At 40.2% G+C, this 21242-nt stretch overlaps 3 protein-coding genes across 3 annotated transcripts; all 3 read right to left on the bottom strand.

Annotated features, from left to right (window-relative positions):
• Positions 1–682: 682 nt before the first annotated feature.
• Positions 683–5457, bottom strand: LOC107609706 (protein ECERIFERUM 2). Its single transcript, XM_021107643.2, has 2 exons — positions 4823–5457; positions 683–1724 (listed from the first exon to the last, which is right to left on the bottom strand). The coding sequence occupies exons 1-2, from the start codon at positions 5267–5269 to the stop codon at positions 828–830; spliced, it is 1344 nt and encodes a 447-aa protein (XP_020963302.2). The 5' UTR covers positions 5270–5457; the 3' UTR covers positions 683–827.
• Positions 5458–12179: 6722 nt separating this feature from the next.
• Positions 12180–13324, bottom strand: LOC148550910 (uncharacterized). Its single transcript, XM_088494665.1, has 2 exons — positions 12421–13324; positions 12180–12316 (listed from the first exon to the last, which is right to left on the bottom strand). Exons 1-2 carry the CDS (start codon positions 13322–13324, stop codon positions 12180–12182), a joined length of 1041 nt encoding a protein of 346 aa, XP_088350791.1.
• A 204-nt stretch (positions 13325–13528) lies between these two features.
• On the bottom strand, positions 13529–14434 carry LOC148550909 (uncharacterized). The gene has a single exon (XM_088494664.1). The coding sequence runs from the start codon at positions 14432–14434 to the stop codon at positions 13529–13531; it is 906 nt and encodes a 301-aa protein (XP_088350790.1).
• Positions 14435–21242: the final 6808 nt, after the last annotated feature.

The following is a 21242-nucleotide window of genomic DNA, read 5'->3' as shown; positions in this document are numbered from 1 at the left end:
ACCCAATCAGAAAAGATCGGAACAAACAAAGACAAGCTAGCACTTCACTCGTCTATATAAACAAACCAGATATCCCAGAAGAAGCCAGGTCACACACCACGTTTTATTTATCTTTTAAATTCTCCCTTTAATATACTCTCCTAACTTGAGCGTCAGAGTACTTTTTGCAGGTGCTCCCGCCGCTGTGTTGCGCATTGTCGAAGTGTTTCGACCCTTTCTCAGGACGAATTATAGCTCTCCACCAAGACTAAACAGTCGTTGGAAGGAGTCATCATACCTCGATTACACACGAACAGAACAGTTTTATTATACAAGTGTAATTTTTTTTATACAATACAGAAGAAAATAATAAAATTACTTTTTAACGGATGAATTATCTTAAGAAAAAAATTTATTATCATATATAAATAATAATATAAAACATACCATAGTTATATAAATACAAAAATAATATGTGTATATCAAAAATTAGTTATCAAGTATATATATATATAAATATAAAATTTATTTTTAATATATATTTTATATTTTAATGTATATTTTATATTGATAACTGATTTTAGTTATTAATTTTAATATACAGTTAATACACGATTGATATAAATATAAGTGATAGTTGCTTTCTTGATAGATTTTATTATTACTTTTATTATATTTTATTCTGATAAGTCTTTCTAACTTCTTTGTACAGTATTACTAAACCAATATATTTAAATATAAATAAATTACACCAAAATACATTAATTCAAAAAAACATATAAGAAAAATTAAAATAACGAACCCGGCAATGTATAACAAAAGACATATTTGATTGTGGATCGATCTCATCAAGGATGTGATGCTATACCCCATTCACTTCCCAATTTATCTTTAAGTTGTTCAACTTCTTTTTCTGGCAGAGAAACTGTGACCAACCTTCCAATTTTGCCACCATCTTCCTTATCCTGAGGTGCTGGAAGTACCAAAACTACCCCTTCATCACCCACCCCATGAAGGGCACAATTGGCAACCATTGGTTTCTCTCCATTAAGCTTCACCCCATAAATAACGTTACCTTCTTCTTCCAAGTTCACAAAAGTCAACCTCGTTCCATACACTATAAAATCCTCTTTCCCTTCACTTTCTTCCACCAATTTCTCCATGACATGCTTCTCAACCTTCTTTTTCTCACTGCCCATGAGCCTTGCCAATTCCAAAACATCAGATTCCGAAACAGAAACTTTGCTACTAGCTTCAACTGTACTAAATTCCAAGCCAATATTTGTAGGGAACTCGTAGTTTTCCCTATGATATTCGCAAATTACAACATCTTTTGGCTCTGAATAGCTCCTGATCTGAGCCAAACACTTCCATAATAATGCCGAAACGATTTCGAAACAACAGGTGTTGTTAGATTCTTGGCTACTTGTGACTGAATCTTGAAGTTGGTTGTAACTGACATAGAAAGTGTGAGTAACGATTTTGGTGTCAGTTGCGGCGATCCAGTGTTCTTCGTCAAGAATTGTGGCCCTTTTCACGATGGGAATCTGTGAATCTTGAATGGAATTAATAGGAAGAGATTGTAACTCTTCATTATTAGGGTTTACGTGAAGGGATTTTGGTGGCACGTGACCGGCGAGCGCGTGACTCCACTTGGTGATGAAATTGAAAGCCGAGAAAGCGTCTCCAAGGACATGAGACCAACTTAGTCCCACACACAGCCCTCCACATTTGAACCAAGTGAACTGCATAAAACACAAAAGTTGAAGCAGCTGATTAGTTACAAAAACTGTTACACAGTAAAAAAAAAAAAAAAAATAATTACAACAGTTTTGAGAAGTGATGTACTAAACTACTAATGTTGGTGGTTGGTGGTTGCATCAACCGGCAATAAATGAATAACATTGCTCTTTATTATTATTATTAAGTTTATTGTCAAATTATTTTTTTCTTAATATTAAAACGAGAAAGTATGAAGAACAAACTTATAGTTAACCAATTTTAAAATTTAGGGTTATAATTTAGGATTTAAAGTAAAAAAGATTTATAATTTAAGATCTAAGATAAATAAAATAATTTTAAAAAGATTAATTGATGTTGAGTAATGTTCTGAAAAAAATATTTTTTATCCAATAACATCAGTCAATTTTTTTAAAATAGTCTTGTTTATCTTAAATTTTAGATCTTAAAATCATAAACTCTTAATACTAAATTATAAATTTTAAATTCTAAATTTTTTTTATATTCTCAAAAAATGTTAAAGAATTACTACTTTTTATTAATATTAGCTAATACTTCAAACTAATAATATCTTAGTTTTACCCTATTAGAATTTATGATTTAAGTTTAAGATTTAGAATTTAATTTTTAGGATTTAAAATTAAACAAATATTGACTGAAAATGATAAATGTTGTTGTTCATGTATCATTTACCAATATATAATATTATTTTTATCATTTTAAAAGAATATATATTATCTCTTTACAATTACTATCCCTTTTTCATCTAATAGAGTTCGTTGCCACTCTTGCCATTGTAACAAATAACGTCCGTTAACTTAACTTTTTTTTTTCACCCTAGTATCTGATTGATTTAATTAACTTAACTTTTCTAAAGATATACTACTTATAATTTGGATAAAATCAAATTTCAAAATCAACAGTTCAACACTACTTATTTGTTATGGGAGAGAGCATTGAATATTGATGTTTAATTTGGTTATACAAATTGCATGCAATATAAAGTACACGTGGCTTATTATCAGAAGAAGAGAATAAATATTTAGACGAGAGTTAGTTGGCAAGAGAAGATTATAATATGATTTTATTGGTTTAGCCTAATATACATGGGTACGTGTTTCTTTGTCATAGAATGCTGCATCTACTTGCTCTCTTTGCTTGTGGCTGGTTCCTCTTTTTCGGTTAGATATTATGGCTTCTATAAATTTTTTTACATAAACTAATATACATACTGAAACTATGGGGAGATATATAGAGAAATATATACCTAGGCAAGAGAATGTTACATGGTTGACGTATTTGGTGAATAATAATTTATATTTATTAAAATTTATATAAATTAATTAATAATTTTATGTTTATATTTTTTAAAATTTATATACATAAATTAATAATTTATTTATTAAAGATAATCTAATATTTATATTAATTAAATAATGACTAAAAATATTAAAAATTACTAACTTTAACAATTTTTCTTACGTAATGTATAGAACTTTTTTACAATACCATATAACCGAAAAAAAAATAGTTGTTTAACTGAATTCTTAAAATTAAATATAGAACGAAAATGCAAACAGACTATTTCAGTGTCCAATAATCACCATATCTGATCTCCTGCTTTAAAAAAAAAACACTATAAATTGTATATATGTTTTTGCTTAATAAAATGCATAATTTGTTTTAAAAAAATTTAAAATTAATATTGCTTGATTCAAATTAAATATTAGTCCATTTGGAAAACTTAAAATAAATTTAAATTGTGGGAATTAATTTTTAAAGAATGTTTTGAGTGAATACATAACTGAACCCCTAAAAGCTATGTCCACATGGAAATATAATTCTTCGAATTCTTACAAATACTATCTTGACATATCCATAAATGATAAGGACTGTAATATAATAATATTTGATAAGTTAATTAATTTCTTAATAAAATTATGAAAGTTTAAAAAATTGTTAAAAATTACTCTTAAGAATCATTGATGAGAAGAGTCAATTAACGAAAAATATCATTTATGTCAAAGTTAGCAAAATAGTTCTGTTCAATTCATATTTAAAGAGAAGGACCATCAATAATTTTTACAGAGACAATAATAATTTTTTATCTTTAGAGATTACTCTAGCTAGCTAGATGTTATGCTTTTAATGATTCCTTTATTAATTGATCGTACCCTTCTTAATAGTCTTTAGAAGTATTCTTTTCCTAACTACTTTCTAAAGCTAGAAAGTAATGGTTCTTGGTTAACATACACGTGACACATACGTATTTATATTATTAAAAGTCCCATTAAAATTAAAAAAAAAAAATTGTACAGTCATACCATAATATAAAGGCCACACATTTAAATAACAAAAGTGATATATCATGAAAACTAAGAATTTCTAGGGAAAAAAACACGTAGAAATACTATCTGTAGCATAGGAAAGTAGTAGACCCGTGAAACAATACAAAAATAGGTGCACACAAAGGTTCACAGACTTTCAGCTCCGTGAATAATGAAAGCAATGAACGAGCAACATATAAACATATATGTCGGACTCACCTAATTGGATTATTAATAAATAGGTGGACATATATATAATTTTTTAGATCTTTCTAAAATTTAAGTAAAAAAAAACAACTTTATTATATTATATAAATAACATAATTGATTCAGATATGTATTCGGGAAAAGAAAAAAAAATCCAAAATTTTAGATTACCTTAATTATTAAAACTATCTTCCAGCAAAAAATTCAAATTAAATATAAATTGAGTATTCATATGATAATTAATATATGAAAGAAAAAAAAAGCCATAACATAACTACGACATAAGAGTAGTCTAACCACTAAATTCCATGATCAATTATATATAATTACAATGTATTGAGAGTATAATAAAAAAATTTACACAATAATTAAATTATATTTATTCTTTTAAATAATTATTTTTATTTACGTAATATTATATAATTAGATATATGTATGTATAAAATTATTTTATATTTATAGTGCATTAAAACTATATATCTAATATAAGTTTTTATAAATAAAAAGATTTGATATAATAAGATACCTAGGTAGTTAGGAGATTAAAAGTAGAAAGAATTTACACATACCTTGAGGAAGAGCAAGGGTGAGAAAGCAAGGTGAGGACCAAGCACGTGATCATGGACAAGTTCATGAATGGAGTACCCTTTTTGGTTGAACCATTCCTCAAGTGTCTTATCACAATGAGACTCAACTATGCGGACACCAGCATCGTTGCACTTGATGAACGGTCGCCCGGACGATTCGGACCTCCGGATCCGGCCCGAGATGTGTGAATACGGATCCAACAGGGGAAACATAGGTTTCTTCAAGTCAAAGATTGAGAGCCCTTGTGCTGCTTGAGGGCTAAAGAAATGAACGGTTCTTACGTAGTGAAGCTTCATGAGGAGGTCCATGTAGCCAAGGTTGTACGTGCCGCGCTCGTTGCCACGTGGCGTGGCTGGCACCACCGTTGAGATCTTGGAGGTTAGAGATGGTTGGCTTTCTTCTCCCATGTTGGTAGTTAAAGAACCCATAACCGAGAGAGATAGAAGGGGTTAGATTTTGTGTGTCTGGATTACTCGTCTACATTTATAATGTTGGTTTGGGAGGATCTGTTATACTTCAACTTATGAGGCAGCATTATGAGTTTATGACGGGGAAGAGAAAGGGGTAAGTTAGAGACGTGTTCGGTTAGGATTGGAGAAATTTAATGGGTAAGTGTGAAGATATAGACGTATTATAGGTGTATATTAACATTCCTCATCTATTTTTTAAATAATTTTTTTTACAGAGAGTGTTAGGTAAACAACGGACCATCTTAAACAACACGAACAACTACCAATCAAATAAAAATATATTACATCTTAATTTAATGATACTAATTAAATTTAAGATAAATTTATTTTTTTAACCCTATTAATTTACATTATTCAAAAATATTGTTAATTACTTATGTTTTTCTATTTTTTATTTTCGTACAACAAAAATTCTAAAACACCAAATGTTTCACCTAATCAATTTCAATCAAGTCATAATATGTATACGTTTTTTTTTCATTATTTTTTCTCTTTTTCCTCTTCTTCCTCTTCTTCTTTCTCTTTTTCCATTATCATTATCATCATCATATTATTATCGTGTTATCATTATTATCGTCATTATCTTTTTCATTTTATACGTCGACCCCACTGTTTTATTTGTCTTTGAATTTTTGCACTTGTGTTACTTGATTTTATTATTTCTTTTGTAGATTTTTTTCACTTATGCTCTATTCGAACAAAATTTATAAATCGGTAATTCATGTGTTCATGAAATCAATTTTTAATTCTAATACATCATTTAATTTAGTTGTAAATGACACAAAAATTATTATTGAATAATGTTCGGTGGGTCGGTTACTGAACGGTTCAGATTGCGATCCGGAATGATGGTAGGGGCTCGTCAGGTCGTGGACTGCCGGTCGATGGGTACGAGGTCCCGATATCCCGTGTTCTTCATGGAGAGGGGGGTGCCACCTGCAAAGACACTCCGACGCTCTTGTCAGTAAATGTGCAGGCGGAAAGGGTAGTGTGATATGTGACGTACCTTGGGGAAAGAGCAAGTCTTCCCCTTATATACCTGTCAGAGGTGGGCCCGTCCAGAATAGGCCCATGTTCCCAGAGACGTTGTCCCCCAGCAGCACATGAGCTGTCCTGGACGCGTGTCCGGGTCGGTTTGCGGGGCGTCTGTCCGGATCGGGTGGTGTTCGGGTCGGCCCGGCCCGTGGAGGTTCTGGGTCAGGCCGTAACAGTGCCCCCGACGCGCCAGTGATGGTTGTGAGGGACATTGGTGGCGCGTGATTTCTTCGTTCGTGTGTTGTCGTCGGGTCGGCTGACCGTGGGAGGGACGTGCCCCCTGCGCGCGTGTCTCTTGGTTGCTAAGGCGACCGTTTTGTCGCTTCGTTCTTCGCGCTGAGCATTAAATGCTCATAATGGGTTACGAAAAATCCCGCGCACAAAGACCATTTTATCCCTGGCCTTTTCGCGCTTTACGCAGCGGTTTTTAAACAGTTTCTTATTTCCTTTGCTCCCACTTTCGCTATTCCTATTTTCTTCTCTCCCTGATATCCAAAAATTCTTGTTCGAGCGTCTCTGTGCCTCTTCCTTCACTTTCCAGTTCCTACAATCAATTCAGGTAATTCAAGAATCCTTCTCTTTTCTGTTTCGTTCTTGCATGCTTGTTGTATGTATTTGTGTTGCCATTTTTGTTGTTGTGTGGCCATTTGATGCTAGGTAGATGTGTTGGGGGAGGGGTACCATTCTTGGGTAGGTTTCTAGGTGATTTGTGCGATTGGTATAGCTCTTAGCCGTATTTGGTCATGATTGAGTAGAAAGGGTGTAGTTTCTTGGGTTTTCCCCGGACTCCCGACCTCGTAGACTAACGGAATGGTACCCCGCTGTAGGTATGCCTTATGTCGTCTCCCGGGCTTCCCCTTTCGCGGCGAGCTATGATCCGTACGCTTGGGTAACCTCGGATGTAAAGGATTCGCCAAACCAGATGGATCTGGCGAAGTTGACGGAGTTCCGGCAAGCTGGGTACTTGTGCGGGGGAACAGACGAAGAGGCCAATTATGAGACCTCCGTGCCTGCCCCCCATGAGCGGCTGTACGAGATCAATCTTCACTCTCCCCGGATTGCCGACTGGATTTGGTTTTACAAATCCATGTTCACCCAGGTCGGGGTTTGCCTTCCGTTTTTCGAATTCCAGATGTCGCTCTTGAATCGGATATCCGTGTCACCGTCACAGCTCCATCCGAACAGCTGGGCTTCTATCCGCTGTTTTGAGATGGTTTGCGAGTATCTCGAGCTGCCGGTGTCGGTGGATGTCTTTCTTTTCTTCTTCAACCTTACCAACCCTTCAAAACAAGGGAAAGCGAGGAAAGGGTTCCTCTCTTTCCGGTCTGCCCAGGGTAGGAGAATATTTGGTCTGTTCGAGGACTCCTACCATGGGTTTAAAGATAAGTTCTTCAAAGTCCGTCCCGTTAAAGGTCGCCACCCCTTTTGGTTGTCCTTGGAGGGGGAACGCCTCATCCCCACTTACTGGAGCTTTGGGGCGGGGTCGAATCCTTTTATTAAGGTAACGTATAAGAGGATGTCCTCGGTAGATAAGCAAATAGCCGATGTGCTATTTGCTCTTTTTGAAAAAAACCCCGTGAATCCTCATCTCCTTATGGGTGAACGGGAGGCCGCCAGGAGCTATATCCGTGAGTCGTCTTGTTTTGTATTTTTTGTGTTGTTTATTATTGTTTGCTTTCGCGATCTAACGACTGATGTGTTTGTTTGTTTGCTGCTGTGGAGATGTCTGCTACAGTGACGAGTCTTGAGAACCTGATGAAGACCTTCTTCAAAGAAAGCGATGACGAGAAAGCTGAGGAGAAGGATGCCGGGAACTCGATTGGACCTTCTAGGGAGAAGGAGGACCAGACTGAGCCCCCTCCCCAGGATACTGATATGTCGGGTAAGAACCCAGAGGGGGCGCAGGCTTCTCCCCCTCCCGAGGTCATCGTTGGCGGGCACTCGCCCTCTGCCCCTCAGGAAGATGACGATGTGGAACTCATCCACACCCCTAAGAGGCGGAGGGCGTCTTCGAGCCCGGAGGGGGCTCTCACCATCATGGAGAGGAATTTCGATGCCACAACCTTTATCGACTCGCAGCTGATCCTTGGGATAGAGGAGCATTTCCATGGAACCGACCTGGCCGGGCAGGCGAGATGGATGTATCGGACTTTGCTCCGGGGGGCCGTGATAGCTCGAAAGGCTGAGTTCGAGCTGTCGGGAATGCAGGCCCTCCGGAGGAAGCTCGAGTCCTCTGCCAAGGTGAACAACGACTTCAAGATGCAGGTTGAGCTATTCCAGAGCCAGTTGTCTGAGATGGGGGAGAGACTCAAGGCATCCAAGGAAAGGGCGACATCCGCCGAGGAAAAATTGAAGGCCTTCGACGAGACGGTGGCCCGTTTAGCTGAGCGGGAGATGACCTTGGAGAGCCAGCTAAACGCCGCTCAGGGTCAGGTAGCGATCTTGGAGAAAGAGCGTGACCAGGCCGTGTCGTCGGCTAAAGCCGCTAAAGTCGAGGTCGAGGAGCTCCGGAAGAAGCTAAAAGCGACCAAAGAGCAAGGGAAGAGCGTGATTTCTATGACTGAAGATGCTTTGAAAGCCCAAGTGAAGATCGTGGCTCCCAACTTCGACATATCGGCTATTGGGGTCTTCAAAATGATCCAAGACGGTAAGATTGTCGACATGCCTAGGAAGTGATTTCTTTTAACTTGAACATTTTGATGTAGATTTGTTGAACATTTGTTGCGTGTTCTGTAATTTGACACTTCGTAATAGTTATGTTTAGTCGGTCGTTTGGCCGAGTGGCCGTTACTATCTTTCGCCTTACTCGTCGTATTATTTTTGTTACCGTCTTTTTGGGGTGGGCTCATTGCTTGTGCCCGTTTTGTCGTTTTTGCTTTGGTAACGATTTAGACCGATTTTGGTCACGTTGTCGCTGTGTTAATTATTGCTATGGTCCGTCTGGCTTTCGGGGTGGGCTCCTTGCTTGTGCCCGTTTTGTCGTTTTTGCTTTGGTAACGATTTGGACCGATTTGGTCGCGTTGTCGCTGTGTTAATTATTGCTATGGTCCGTCTGGCTCCCGGGGTGATCAGTCCCGGGTTGCCATTTTAGGACGTAATCGTGTGAAGCGCGTATTGGGAAGCAAAAGATAAGTAGGAGAATATTTTCACAAGTGAGAATTAATCGTCAGCTATGCAAGCTTGTTAATATGGCAAGTATTCGATAAGAGTAAATAGCTAAAAATGGACTAAAATTTAATCATGTGAACAGAGAGATCATTCGTGAGTCCGTTAGGCCTCCTGGTCGGCTTGTCCGAGTCAGGAGTAGAACTTTCTCAAGTTACCTGCATTCCATGTTCTAGGGATCTCTGTGCCGTCGAGTCTCTCGAGCTTGTAGGCATCCTTTCCAAGTACTTCCCTAATTCTATAGGGACCTTCCCAATTTGCCGCCAGCTTTCCTTCTCCAGGGGTCGGTAGACCGACATCGTTGCGTCGCAGAACGAGGTCTCTTTCCCCAAAATCCCTCCTGAGGACTTTAGCGTTGTAGCGCAAGGCTATTCTTTGTTTCAATGCTGTTTCTGACAAATGGGCCATCTCCCTCGTCTCCTCCACCAGGTCCTTTTCTACTGCTTCGTCCACACCTGCGAGCAGTAGCCGCGGGCTCGGTTCGCCGATTTCGACGGGTATCACGGCGTCGACCTCGTATGTTAAGCAAAAAGGGGTTTCTCCCGTAGCGCTTTGCTCGGTTGTTCGGTAGGACCATAGGACCGAAGCGAGCTCGTCAGCCCAAGCGCCTTTCTTGTTGTCTAGGCATTTCTTAAGGCCAAGCAAGATGACCTTGTTTGCGGATTCCACTTGCCCGTTTGTCTGGGGGTGTTCAACTGAGGAAAACTTTTGCTTTACCCCTAGGCCGGTGAGGAACTCCGTGAACTTCTTGTCAGTGAATTGTGTTCCATTATCCGAGATGACGACCTCCGAGATGCCGAACCGGGTTATCACCTGTCTCCACATGAACTTCCTGCAATTGGAGGAAGATGCGCTGGCCAGTGGCTCGGCCTCTATCCACTTGGTGTAGTAATCGATGGCCACTATGAGATATTTGACTTGTCCCGGGCCAACCGGGAAAGGTCCTAAAAGGTCGACTCCCCATTGAGCGAAGGGTCTTGTGGTCGTCAAAAGGCTTAACTCGGAGGCCGGCGCCTTGTGGAAGTTCGCGTTTTGTTGACACTTTACGCATTTTTTAACGAATTCTCTTGAGTCTTTCATCATTGATGGCCAGTAATATCCAGCTCGGATGAGCTTCCTCACTAGGGCCTTGCCCCCGATGTGGTGGCCGCAGCATCCCTCGTGGACTTCTCTAAGTACGTAGTCCGTCTGGTCGGGGTGCAAGCATTTCAATAGGGGTTGGCTGAGCCCCTTTCTGAATAATTGCCCTTGTATGATTGCATATCTGGCTGCCTCCCTTCTCAACGTTCTAGCTGTCTTCTCGTCGTCTGGTAATTTACCGAGCTCCAGGAAGTTTGTGATGGGGTCCAGCCAGGAGGGACTCACTTCCGTCAAGTGGAGGGCGACCGTTGGCTCTTTCACCATGCCTTGAATGAGAGACCGGTTACCCGCTCCTGGTTTCGTGCTGGCTAGTTTGGACAGGAGGTCCGCCCGTGTGTTCCTTTCTCTGGGGACGTGTTGGATCGTGACCTCTTGGAACTGACTTATCATTTCTTTAATCTTTTCCAAGTATTTTTGCAGGAGGGGGTCCTGGGCTTGGTAACTTCCGTTTACTTGCGAGGTGACGACTTGTGAATCACTGCATACTTCGACCTTCGTTGCTCTGACTTTCCGTGCTAGTATTAGTCTGCTTAAGAGAGCTTCATATTCCGCTTGGTTGTTCGACATAGGAAACTCGAACTTGGTCGATTGCTCGTAGATGACTCCTACTGGGCTTTCTAAGATGACCCCGGCTCCCCCAGACGTTTGGTTGGAGGCTCCGTCCACGTGGAGCCTCCACCGTGTGCCCGTTTCGTCGGGGGGATCACTTGCTACCTCAACCAAAAAGTCTGCCATTGCCTGGGCCTTGATTGCGTGCCGGGGCGCATACTGCAAGTCATATTGGGAGAGCTCGATGGCCCAGGTCATCATCCTACCAGCCAAATCAGGTTTTTGGAGTACTTGGCGAATTGCCTGATCCGTTCTCACGACTATACGATGGCCCTGGAAGTATTGCCTTAACCTTCGGGAGGAAGTTAGGAGTGTCAACGCCAGTTTTTCCAATTTGCTGTACCTCAGCTCGGCTCCTTGTAGGGCCCTGCTCACGAAGTAGATCGGCTGCTGAGCTTTCCATTCTTCTCTTACAAGCACTGCTGCAAGCGCTTCTTCTGTTACTGCCAGGTAGAGGTAGAGTGATTCTCCGGCCTTGGGCTTCCCGAGCACCGGAGGTGCTGCTAGGATCTCCTTGAAGTGGTTGAATGCCTCCTCGCACGTTGGGGTCCATTCGAATGCTATTCCCTTTTTCATCAGATTGAAGAAGGGTAGGACTTTTGCTGCCGATGCGCCGACGAAACGGGATAAAGCCGTCAGTCTTCCCGCCAATCGTTGGACATCTTTGATACAACCCGGGCTCTTCATCTGGAGAATCGCCTGGAACTTCTCGGGGTTGGCTTCTACTCCTCTTTGGGTGATCATGAATCCCAGGAACTTTCCAGCTTCCATGGCAAAGGCACATTTAAGCGGGTTGAGCCTCATGCCGTGTTGTCGGAGGGAGGCGAATACACTTCCCAAGTCGCTCAAGAGATCTTCGGGTCATGCGGTTTTTGCGAGGATGTCGTCCACATAGACTTCCACTGTCCTGCCTATGAGCTCACTGAATATCTTGTTCATCAATCTCTGGTACGTGGCGCCAGCATTTTTCAGACCAAATGGCATCACTTTGTAGCAATAGGTCCCCCCGGGCGTTATGAATGCCGTTTTCTCCTCGTCGGGTTGGTGCATCGGTATCTGGTTGTACCCGGAGTAGGCGTCCATGAAGCTCAGATACCGGTACCCCGCTGCTGCGTCGACGAGTGCGTCAATGTTGGGCAGGGGGTAGCAGTCCTTAGGACATGCCTTATTGAGGTTAGAGTAGTCCACACACATTCTCCACCTCCCATTGTGTTTCTTCACCAAAACTACGTTCGACAGCCAGGTCGAGTAGTCCAGTTCCCGGATGAACCCTGCTTCAAGGGGGCTGGCCGCCTGCTTGGCCACCTCCTCTGCCCTTTCCCGTGACATCTTTCTCTTTCTCTGGGCCACTGGCTTGGCTTCTGGTTTGACGGCCAGATGGTGTGACATGGGCTGGGGATCTATCCCTGGCATGTCGGCTGGCGTCCAAGCAAAGAGGTCGGCATTGGCTCTGATCATCTCCATCAAAGGCTCCTTTAATTCATGGGGAAGGTTCCTGTTTATGAACGTGAACTTCTCGTCCCCGTCACCGACCCTAAATTTCTCCAAATCCCCTTCTGGCTCGGGTCTGGGCTTGTCTTCTATCCTGGCGTCCAGGTCGGCGAGGAAGACCCCCGATGCTTCTTTGGACTTTTTCCTGAGAGAGAGGCTGGCGTGGTCGCAGGCGACCACCGTTTCCAAGTCTCCTCTGATGGATCCTACGGATCCGTCATCAGCAACAAACTTCATCACGAGCAGCTTCGTACTAATAGCTGCCCCCAGGTCGTTGATGGTTTTTCTCCCCAAGATGATGTTGTAAGCTGTGGAATCTCGTAAGATTACGAAATCGGCCATCACCGTCCTTCGCCTCTGCCCTTGCCCCACGGAGGTCGGGAGGGAGATGATTCCATCTGGTTTGATGAAGTGGTCTCCCAACCCTACCACACCGTGCTGGTGGGTCGCCAGATCAGCATCTCGTAGTCCCAGGGCGTCAAAAACATTTCGAAACATGATGTTCGAATCTGCCCCCGTATCAACCAGGATCCGCTTGACAAGGCCAGTTTCGACCCTGGCCGTGATGACCATGGGGGGACTTTCCGGCGCCTCGTCGAACCATTGGTCTTCCGGGCCGAAAGAGATGGATGGGAGTCCCCGGGAACTTCTAGCAGACGAGGAGGAGACCGCGAGGACCTTGGCATCTTTTTTCTGTGCCGATTTCGACCTTGGGACGGAGTTCCTCGCCGTTACTACATTCACCACCGTGAGACCGTGGTCGTCCCTCTCTGGTTCTTAGCGTCGTCTCGTCGCCCGGGACCCGTCTTCGTTTTCGCGGTCCCGATTGCGTCTCCTCGGCTCCCTGATAAGATGGGAGAAGTCGGCAAGTTTTCCGTCCCTGATTGCCTGCTCCAGGGCGTCTTTTAGGTCGAAGCAGTATTGGGTTTTGTGCCCGTATCCCTTGTGATATTCACAGTAGAGGTTCTTGTCTCCCCCCGTCCTGCCCTTCAGAGGTCGAGGTTTCGTCAGTATCCCCTTCTCTGCTATCTGTTGGTGAACTTCCGTGATCGGTGCCGCGAGGGGGGTATAATTGGTGAATTTCCTGATTCGGGGGAATGGCTTCGGCACCTTACTTGGGCCGCCGTCCCTGGCGTGTTCCCTTGGTTTTTCTCTACCTTCGTAGTGCCGGGTTTGGTTGTAGACGGGCTGTTGTTTATTGGCAGCCACGACCTGGCTTACTTCCTCGTCGTTGATGTACTCCTTGGCCACGCACTGGATCTCCTGCATTGTCCAGACGGGCTTTGTGGTAAGGTGCTTCCTGAAGTCCTCATTCAGGAGCCCGTTCGTCAAACACAAGCTCGCCACCGAGTCCGTCAAACCATCAATTTCCAAGCATTCGTCGTTGAAACGATCTAAGTATTTCCTGGTCGGTTCCCCGGCTTTCTGAGTCACCTCTAGCAAATTGATCGGGTGCTTGGCTTTGGCGATCCTGGTTGTGAACTGAGCCAGGAAGGCATGGCTGATGTCGGAGAATTGGGTCACCGAGCCCTGTGGGAGGTTATTGAACCACCGTATTGTAGGTCCCGCCAAGGTGACCGGGAAGGCGCGACATCTTACCTCGTCTCCTACTCCTTCTAAGTTCATCCTGGCCTCGAAGGACGTTAGGTGCTCTAGGGGGTCCTGCGTTCCGTTATACCTCATGTCCGTTGGCTTGTCGAAATATTTTGGCAGCCGGACCTCGAGTATGGAGCGGTGGAATGGGGTGGCCCCTATTATCACGGGTCCCCGAGTATTCGTTCTCCCCTCGTCATCCTCCCGGCGAGCATCTTCGTCCCCACGGTTTGTGGTACGCCGCCCTTCGCGCCTGGCGTAAATGACAGGGTCATGACGCCTTCTCGCGCGCCCTCTCTCCCCAGTGCTTTCTGACTCGACCTGGGGGCTAGGCGTGCGCCGGGAGCGGCTCCTAGAGCGGGAACGAGAGTGACTCCGTTCCGGGGTGCGCTGGTCGCGTTCTCTGTCCGCTAACCGGCGCTCTAAGTCTTGCATTCTATGGTGTAGCTCTTGCATTATTTTGGCGTGGTTGTCGCCAGTCCCCCCGAAGGGGCGTCTCTCATGTGTCTGGGTCGCGTCCCTCGGGGGAGATCTCGGATGTTGTCGGGTTCCCGTCCCGGCGACGTCGCCTCCGGGTACGGCCTCTTGGTTTGCCTCCATTTCGACTAGCACGAAGTCCATGGACGAGTCCCCACAGATGGCGCCAATGTTCGGTGGGTCGGTTACTGGACGGTTCGGATTGCGATCCGGGATGATGGTAGGGGCTCGTCAGGTCATGGACTGCCGGTCGATGGGTACGAGGTCCCGATATCCCGTATTCTTCGTGGAGAGGGGGGTGCCACCTGCAAAGACACTCCAACGCTCTTGTCAGTAAATGTGCAGGCAGAAAGGGTAGTGTGATATGTGACGTACCTTGGGGGAAGAGCAAGTCTTCCCCTTATATACCTGTTAGAGGTGGGCCCGTCCAAAATAGGCCCATGTTCCCAGAGACGTTGTCCCCCAGCAGCACATGAACTGTCCTGGACGCGTGTCCGGGTCGGTTTGCGGGGCGTCTGTCCGGATCGGGTGGTGTTCGGGTCGGCCCGGCCCGTGGAGGTTCTGGGTCAGGCCGTAACAAATAATATAAAAGATTTTTAAAGGACTATAAATTCAAAATTTTGACTTACTCAACTAATAAAATATATTCAAATATGTTTTAAATTTAAAAAATACATCAATTTATTGTAAATGATACATAAATAACTAAATCATTTTATATATTACTTCAATACCACACAATTATATCGATGATAATAAAAATACATGATTTAGTTAAAAATGACATAGTAATTTTTTATAAATGACACAATACAAAAAATCTTTAATTAACCACAAGTCCAAAATTTTAATTCACTCAACTAATAAAATACATTCAATTAAGTTTTGGATCCAAAAAATACATTAATTTATTAAAAATGACACAAGAATAGCTATACTTCTCTTATATAGAAGTAATTCGATACCATTCAATCAGTTTAGTACATCATTTAGTTGGAAATAATATAAAAATTTTTATGAATGATACAAGAAATCTTCAAAGGATAACAAGTTAAAAAATTTTCTAAAACTTCTAATTGGTTAAGAAATTTTATATGCCACAGTTAAAAAATTTCTTGTGTCACAGTTAAAAATTTTCGGTGTTATTATTTTTGTTTCTGATAACTTCTAATTGATTGGTTAAAAAAATTTTTGTTCTACGGTTAAGAAATTTTTATGTCAAAATTAAAAAATTTTCTCTCAATTAAAAAATTTCGGTACTATTTTTTTTGATAAATCTTACATTCAAAATTTTGGTGTTGTTTCTGTTGTTGTTCTTCTTCTTCTCCTTCTTATTTCACCTTCCCATAATTATTCTTGTTTTAACCTCTTGACACGAACTTGTGTCATAATTAAAAAATTCTTGTGTGAAAAATTTTGATAAGTTTTGCACAATTTAAAACTCTCATTTTTTCTTCTCCTCCTCACCACCACCACCAATTGTTAAGAAATTTTCTTCTTCTTCTTAACAAGAATAAAAACTAAAAAGTCTCCTTTTTTTTAAACAAAAAAAAATTAAATAAAAAATAAAAATTACTGCAATAACACTAGAAGGAGGAGGAAGATGAGGAGAATAAATAAAAAAGTGTAACAATATATTGCAGCAGCAATTAAAGAACGACGATAAAGAGGGAACATGCGAAAAAGAAACAAAGAAGAAGAAGTGCGTCGTTCAAATGCACATTGTGTTAGCGGTTTTTGTTGGGTTTAGACCAATTTTGTTAGATTTAGTTGATAAAAACGTTTGCACACGTAGAGAGACCGTTTACAAAATACTTCTTTTGTACTATGATATGTTAGTATTAATTTAATGGAATAAAATCAAAATTTAATTTTGATACAATGATAGTATAAAGAAATTTTATATGTATCCAATTAGGTATTACACTACAATAAAAATTATTTTTTGTGACAAATTTTTAGTAGCAATAACATAATGGTCACTGTATATCTTATTTAACTTATCTTTTTGTGGTAATTATATATTTATCATTATTACTATATGTTATAATGACAAATATATACTTTTTATAACCATTAAAAAGGTCTTTACTAACAATTGTATGATTGCCGTTAAAATTTTTTAGTAATAAAAATAAGATAGTTAATGTCTAATTTCTGCTAAAAGTAAAGTAAATAACCACTAAAAATAATTTTTCTAGTGTGTCGCTAAGTTAACAAAAGTAACTACTTTTAATAATTAACACGTGAATAGTCATCTAAACAAATGAAAGTAATTGAATGATTACGTAAAATAATTTACATGGTCAAATCATTAAAATTAAACTCATAAATTAATTATGAAAAATTTTCTTGCGTGCTTTATGTGCTCTCTGTTCACTACAAGGAACAACATATTTTTTAGCACTAAAAATCGACGGTCAGATTTTTTGTCGATATTTTTCGGTACATTGTTATCGATATAATTAAAAAATAATTAAAAATAACATATTAAAATCGACAGTCAAGTCATCTATTATTTTTATGATATTAAAACATTCTCCTACTATTATCACATTATCGACCAAGTGCTGGACGAGAATACTTTTTCTTTAGAATTGACGGATATGGCGTTTATTTTAGTCTTTAAAATATCAACACTATGTTGTCATCGATAAATTTAAATGATCTAAATCACTTTTGAAAATCAGATAAATAGTGTTAGATTTAATGCATAAAATAAATGCCTAAGGTGTTCTTTTTTCTAAATTAAGAGTAAAAATTCGTCTCTCGAAAAATTACTGTCGCCTTAGAAATTTTGTCACTAAATCTGACGGTAAGTAGTGGCGCAAAATTTGTGCCAAGTTTACTGTCGGATTTTACAGCAAAATTTTTCGACGATAACAGGTTTCAGTGAAACGCATCGTTTTGGCAACGACGAATACCTTCCCCCTCATTTTTACGAACTCTCTCTCTCTTCTTTTCTCTTCTCTCTCATCTTCGCTGCTCCATTGAAGATACCGCCATCGCCACCTTCTGGAGCTGCTGCTGTCACCGCCGCTACATGTGGTCGTCAGTACTATTAGAGCTATCGCTGCTGCCATCGCTGTTGTGTCTGTTCCTATCGGAAGTTTTCACCCTGTCGCCGTCACTGCCACCTCCTGTCACCACCACACTTCCACCATGCTGCAACCACCATCAGAGGTAATTTTTTTATAATTTTTTATTTTTTCATTTTTTTTTGCAAAATTTTAGGTTTTTATTAAGTATTTTATTAAATTATTGATTAATTTTGTTTAATGATGTATGTGATTAGGATTTGTTATGTTAATTTATATAATTAGAAATTAAATAATGTTAGGGTAGGTTAAGGTAGGGTGAAATTAAGAGTGCTTGAGCCATTAGAAGATTTTATTTGAGTATTAAGAGTGCTTGAGACTTAAAGAGTTCTATGTTGAAGGCATACGCAACAAACTTGTCAACTCCCTCAAAGAACTTAGATTTTAAAATCCCCCTCCACCGTTATCCCTATCGTACATCCATAGATGATGAGTGAGAATTATTTTGTAACAAAAATCCTAGAATTCAACCAATAACGCAACATTTTCTCACTTTCGTCGTAAAACTCTATCCTAGGAACAATAAGTGTAGCATAAAACTTAAATAATTTCAGTATATTCAGAGATAGAAAATCAACTTGGAATATAACTGCACAGATTACGAAAGAAGTAAACTCCAATTGATGTTAGAGAAAATAATACCGTCCTAATAAAAAGGACAACTTATTAAATTAACAAGTTAAAACTTCTTCAAAGACTAATTTTCAAGGAATAAATAAAACTCAGTATTGAAATTAATTAAAACCTAATTCTAATTTCACCAAATTAACAGTAGGAATAACAAAAATAAACGATATAAATTGAATGCAATTGAAAGAAACTCATTCACTAAACTCAAACTACTCTTGTTGGCCTCTTGTAATGACTCCTTATAACCTACCTCCGAAATGTGCATGAATGACCTATACATGTTCCTAACGTATGTACCTGGTCCAAGCAACCCAAAGGTCAAAATAGATGTCTTCTTGCAACCTTTGGTGGATGAGTTGATGGAGTTGTGGATTCATGGTGTAGAAACGTATGATATGTCAACGAAGACAAATTTTCAACTGTATATTGCATTGATGTGAACCATTAATGACTTTCCTGCATATGGGATGTTATCAGGTTAGTCCATTTAGGACAGAATATCGTGCCCCATTTGTATGGAGGATACGAATGCATTTTGGCTAACGAATGGGGTAACAATTCGTGGTTTGGTTGTCATCGAAGGTTCCTCGATATTGATCATCCTTTTTGGTGCAACAAGGATTCGTTTAGGAAGAATAAAACTAGACAAGAAGAGGCACCCATGAGGTTGAGTGGTTTGCAAGTTTGGCATCCTGTAAGTAAAATCGCAAGGATCATCAATAACGGAACAGGGTTGAGACCTCTGGGATATGGCAGGGAGCATAATTGGACGAAACAGAGTATATTTTGGGAGTTGCCTTATTGAAAAGACAACTTGGTTCATCATTATCTTGATAAGGCAAGGTTAGACTTGGTGGACATTTGCAGACAATCAGATCTAAACTTAAAGAGAGTTGAAAACGGCCGGTGGGTTAAACCAAATGCAGTGTTCACTCTAACAAAGAACTAGAGACAAAATGTTTGTAGGTAAATTAGGGGATTGGGATTTTCTGATGGTTATACCTCTAACTTGGGTAGGTGTGCAAAGGTCTCACAGGGTAGACTTGCTGGATTGAAGAGTCATGATTGTCATGTCTTTGTGGAGTCATTACTTCTTATCGCGTTCAAAAAACTTCCTACCAATATCTAAAAATCTCTCACATAAATAAGTGAGTTCTTTAGGGAGTTATGTGCTTTGAAACTTAGTATTAATTATCTTACAGTCATGGAGAAGAACATTCTCATCATACTTTGTAAGTTAGAGAGGATATTCCCTCTAGGATTTTTTGATGTTATGGAACACTTGGCAATCCACCCCCCGTACGAAGCAAGAGTATGTGAGCCGGTCCAATTTAGGTGGATGTAACCTTTTGAAAGAATGATTGGATCCTTTAAGCTCACCGTAAAGAACAAAGCTCAAAGATCGAGGGTAGCATCTGCGAAGTATTTCTAGCTAAAGAAACATCCGCATTTTGCTCCTTCTATTTTGAGCCTCATGTTAAGTCACGTAGAACAAGATTTAGAAGGAACGATGAGAGGGGAGAATCCTCGTCAACTAGAATAACCTATCCTCCATAAGGAGTTGCAATAGGCGCGTGTAGTGAATATTGGTTAGAGAAAAAGAAAATCGATGTCACACGTCTGCATGTATTGCTTAACTATGACCAGGTTTCACCCTACTTGAGGTCAGTTTTTTAAGTCTTTGTAAATATTGCAATTAGTAAGATAATAACTTATTCAACTAATCAAAACTTCAGTACATTGAAATTTTATTATTTATCATATTGTATCATAGGTTATTCTAGAAAAAAAATTCTGATACATCATAAAATAATTTTTTACATTGGTTCAGAGAATACGTCAGTGTCTCTCTAATTTACACAACAGATTGGAAACTAGTTGCACTTAGTTGCACAATGAATAAGGGCACAAGCTATCCGATATACAATATTAATGGATATCAGTTCAATTCTTTACAATGGTCGGTGGGAAATAAAATAGATAAAACTGGAGTTTGGGTTCGTGGAAATGTAGGTAGTGGTCATTCTGATTGGTATGATGTGTTGCACAATATAATTCAATTAGAGTATTTTTGTCACACTACGTATAAGGTGCGCATGTTTAAATGTTAATGGTATGATTTAAGTTCGTAACCGAGAACACGAAAGCACAAGGACTACAATATCACTGAAATAAATATAACCAAAAAAATATAAGCATTACGATCCTTTTATTCTACCTCAAAATGCACGACATGTATACTATTTGCTTTATCTAGGGTCATGCAAGTCTAGTTGGGTTATTATGGTTAAGACTAAGCTAAGAAATCGCATCGAGTCTGATGGGACAGAGGGTCAGCAACCTTACTAAATTGATTAGCAAACTCCTTCGAAAATGGTGGTTGATATCGCTGATCCGATCACTCTTAGGTTGGCTGTTATGGATGAGACATCATTGACCTTAGGGTAGATGATGACACACTACCACTAGCGGACGACGATCTTCAAGAAGAAAAGGGGGTCGATAGAGACAAAAAAGAAGACGAATTCGATGATTGAGAAATTACCTTGGAATAGGAGGATGATGAACCATAAGAAGAAGATGATGAATTTAAATAAGATTAACCTAAATATAGTTTAACTAGCTTGTTGTATGTTTAAGCCTTATTTTAGCCAGATCATATAATTGCAATGCATGCTAGCCTTACTTGTATC

The sequence above is a fragment of the Arachis ipaensis genome, chromosome B7 (genome assembly GCF_059453495.1).
Source record: "Arachis ipaensis isolate K30076 ecotype BB chromosome B7, ASM5945349v1, whole genome shotgun sequence".
Taxonomy (NCBI): Eukaryota; Viridiplantae; Streptophyta; class Magnoliopsida; order Fabales; family Fabaceae; genus Arachis; species Arachis ipaensis.
Note: the sequence above shows the minus strand (reverse complement) of the source record. Positions and strands in the feature narration are given on the sequence as shown.

Bases quoted from the DNA above. Each gene is read 5' to 3' on its own strand.
- LOC107609706 (XM_021107643.2), bottom strand. From the start codon at position 5,269: ATGGGTTCTTTAACTACCAACATGGGAGAAGAAAGCCAACCATCTCTA. The intron at 1,725-4,822 runs GTATGTGTAAAT...TGTTTTATGCAG, and splicing joins CACCCTTGCTCTTCCTCAAG to TTCACTTGGTTCAAATGTGG.
- LOC148550910 (XM_088494665.1), bottom strand. From the start codon at position 13,324: ATGGTCATCACGGCCAGGGTCGAAACTGGCCTTGTCAAGCGGATCCTG. The intron at 12,317-12,420 runs GTCCTAAGGACT...GGGTACAACCAG, and splicing joins CTCTAACCTCAATAAGGCAT to ATACCGATGCACCAACCCGA.
- LOC148550909 (XM_088494664.1), bottom strand. From the start codon at position 14,434: ATGAGGTATAACGGAACGCAGGACCCCCTAGAGCACCTAACGTCCTTC.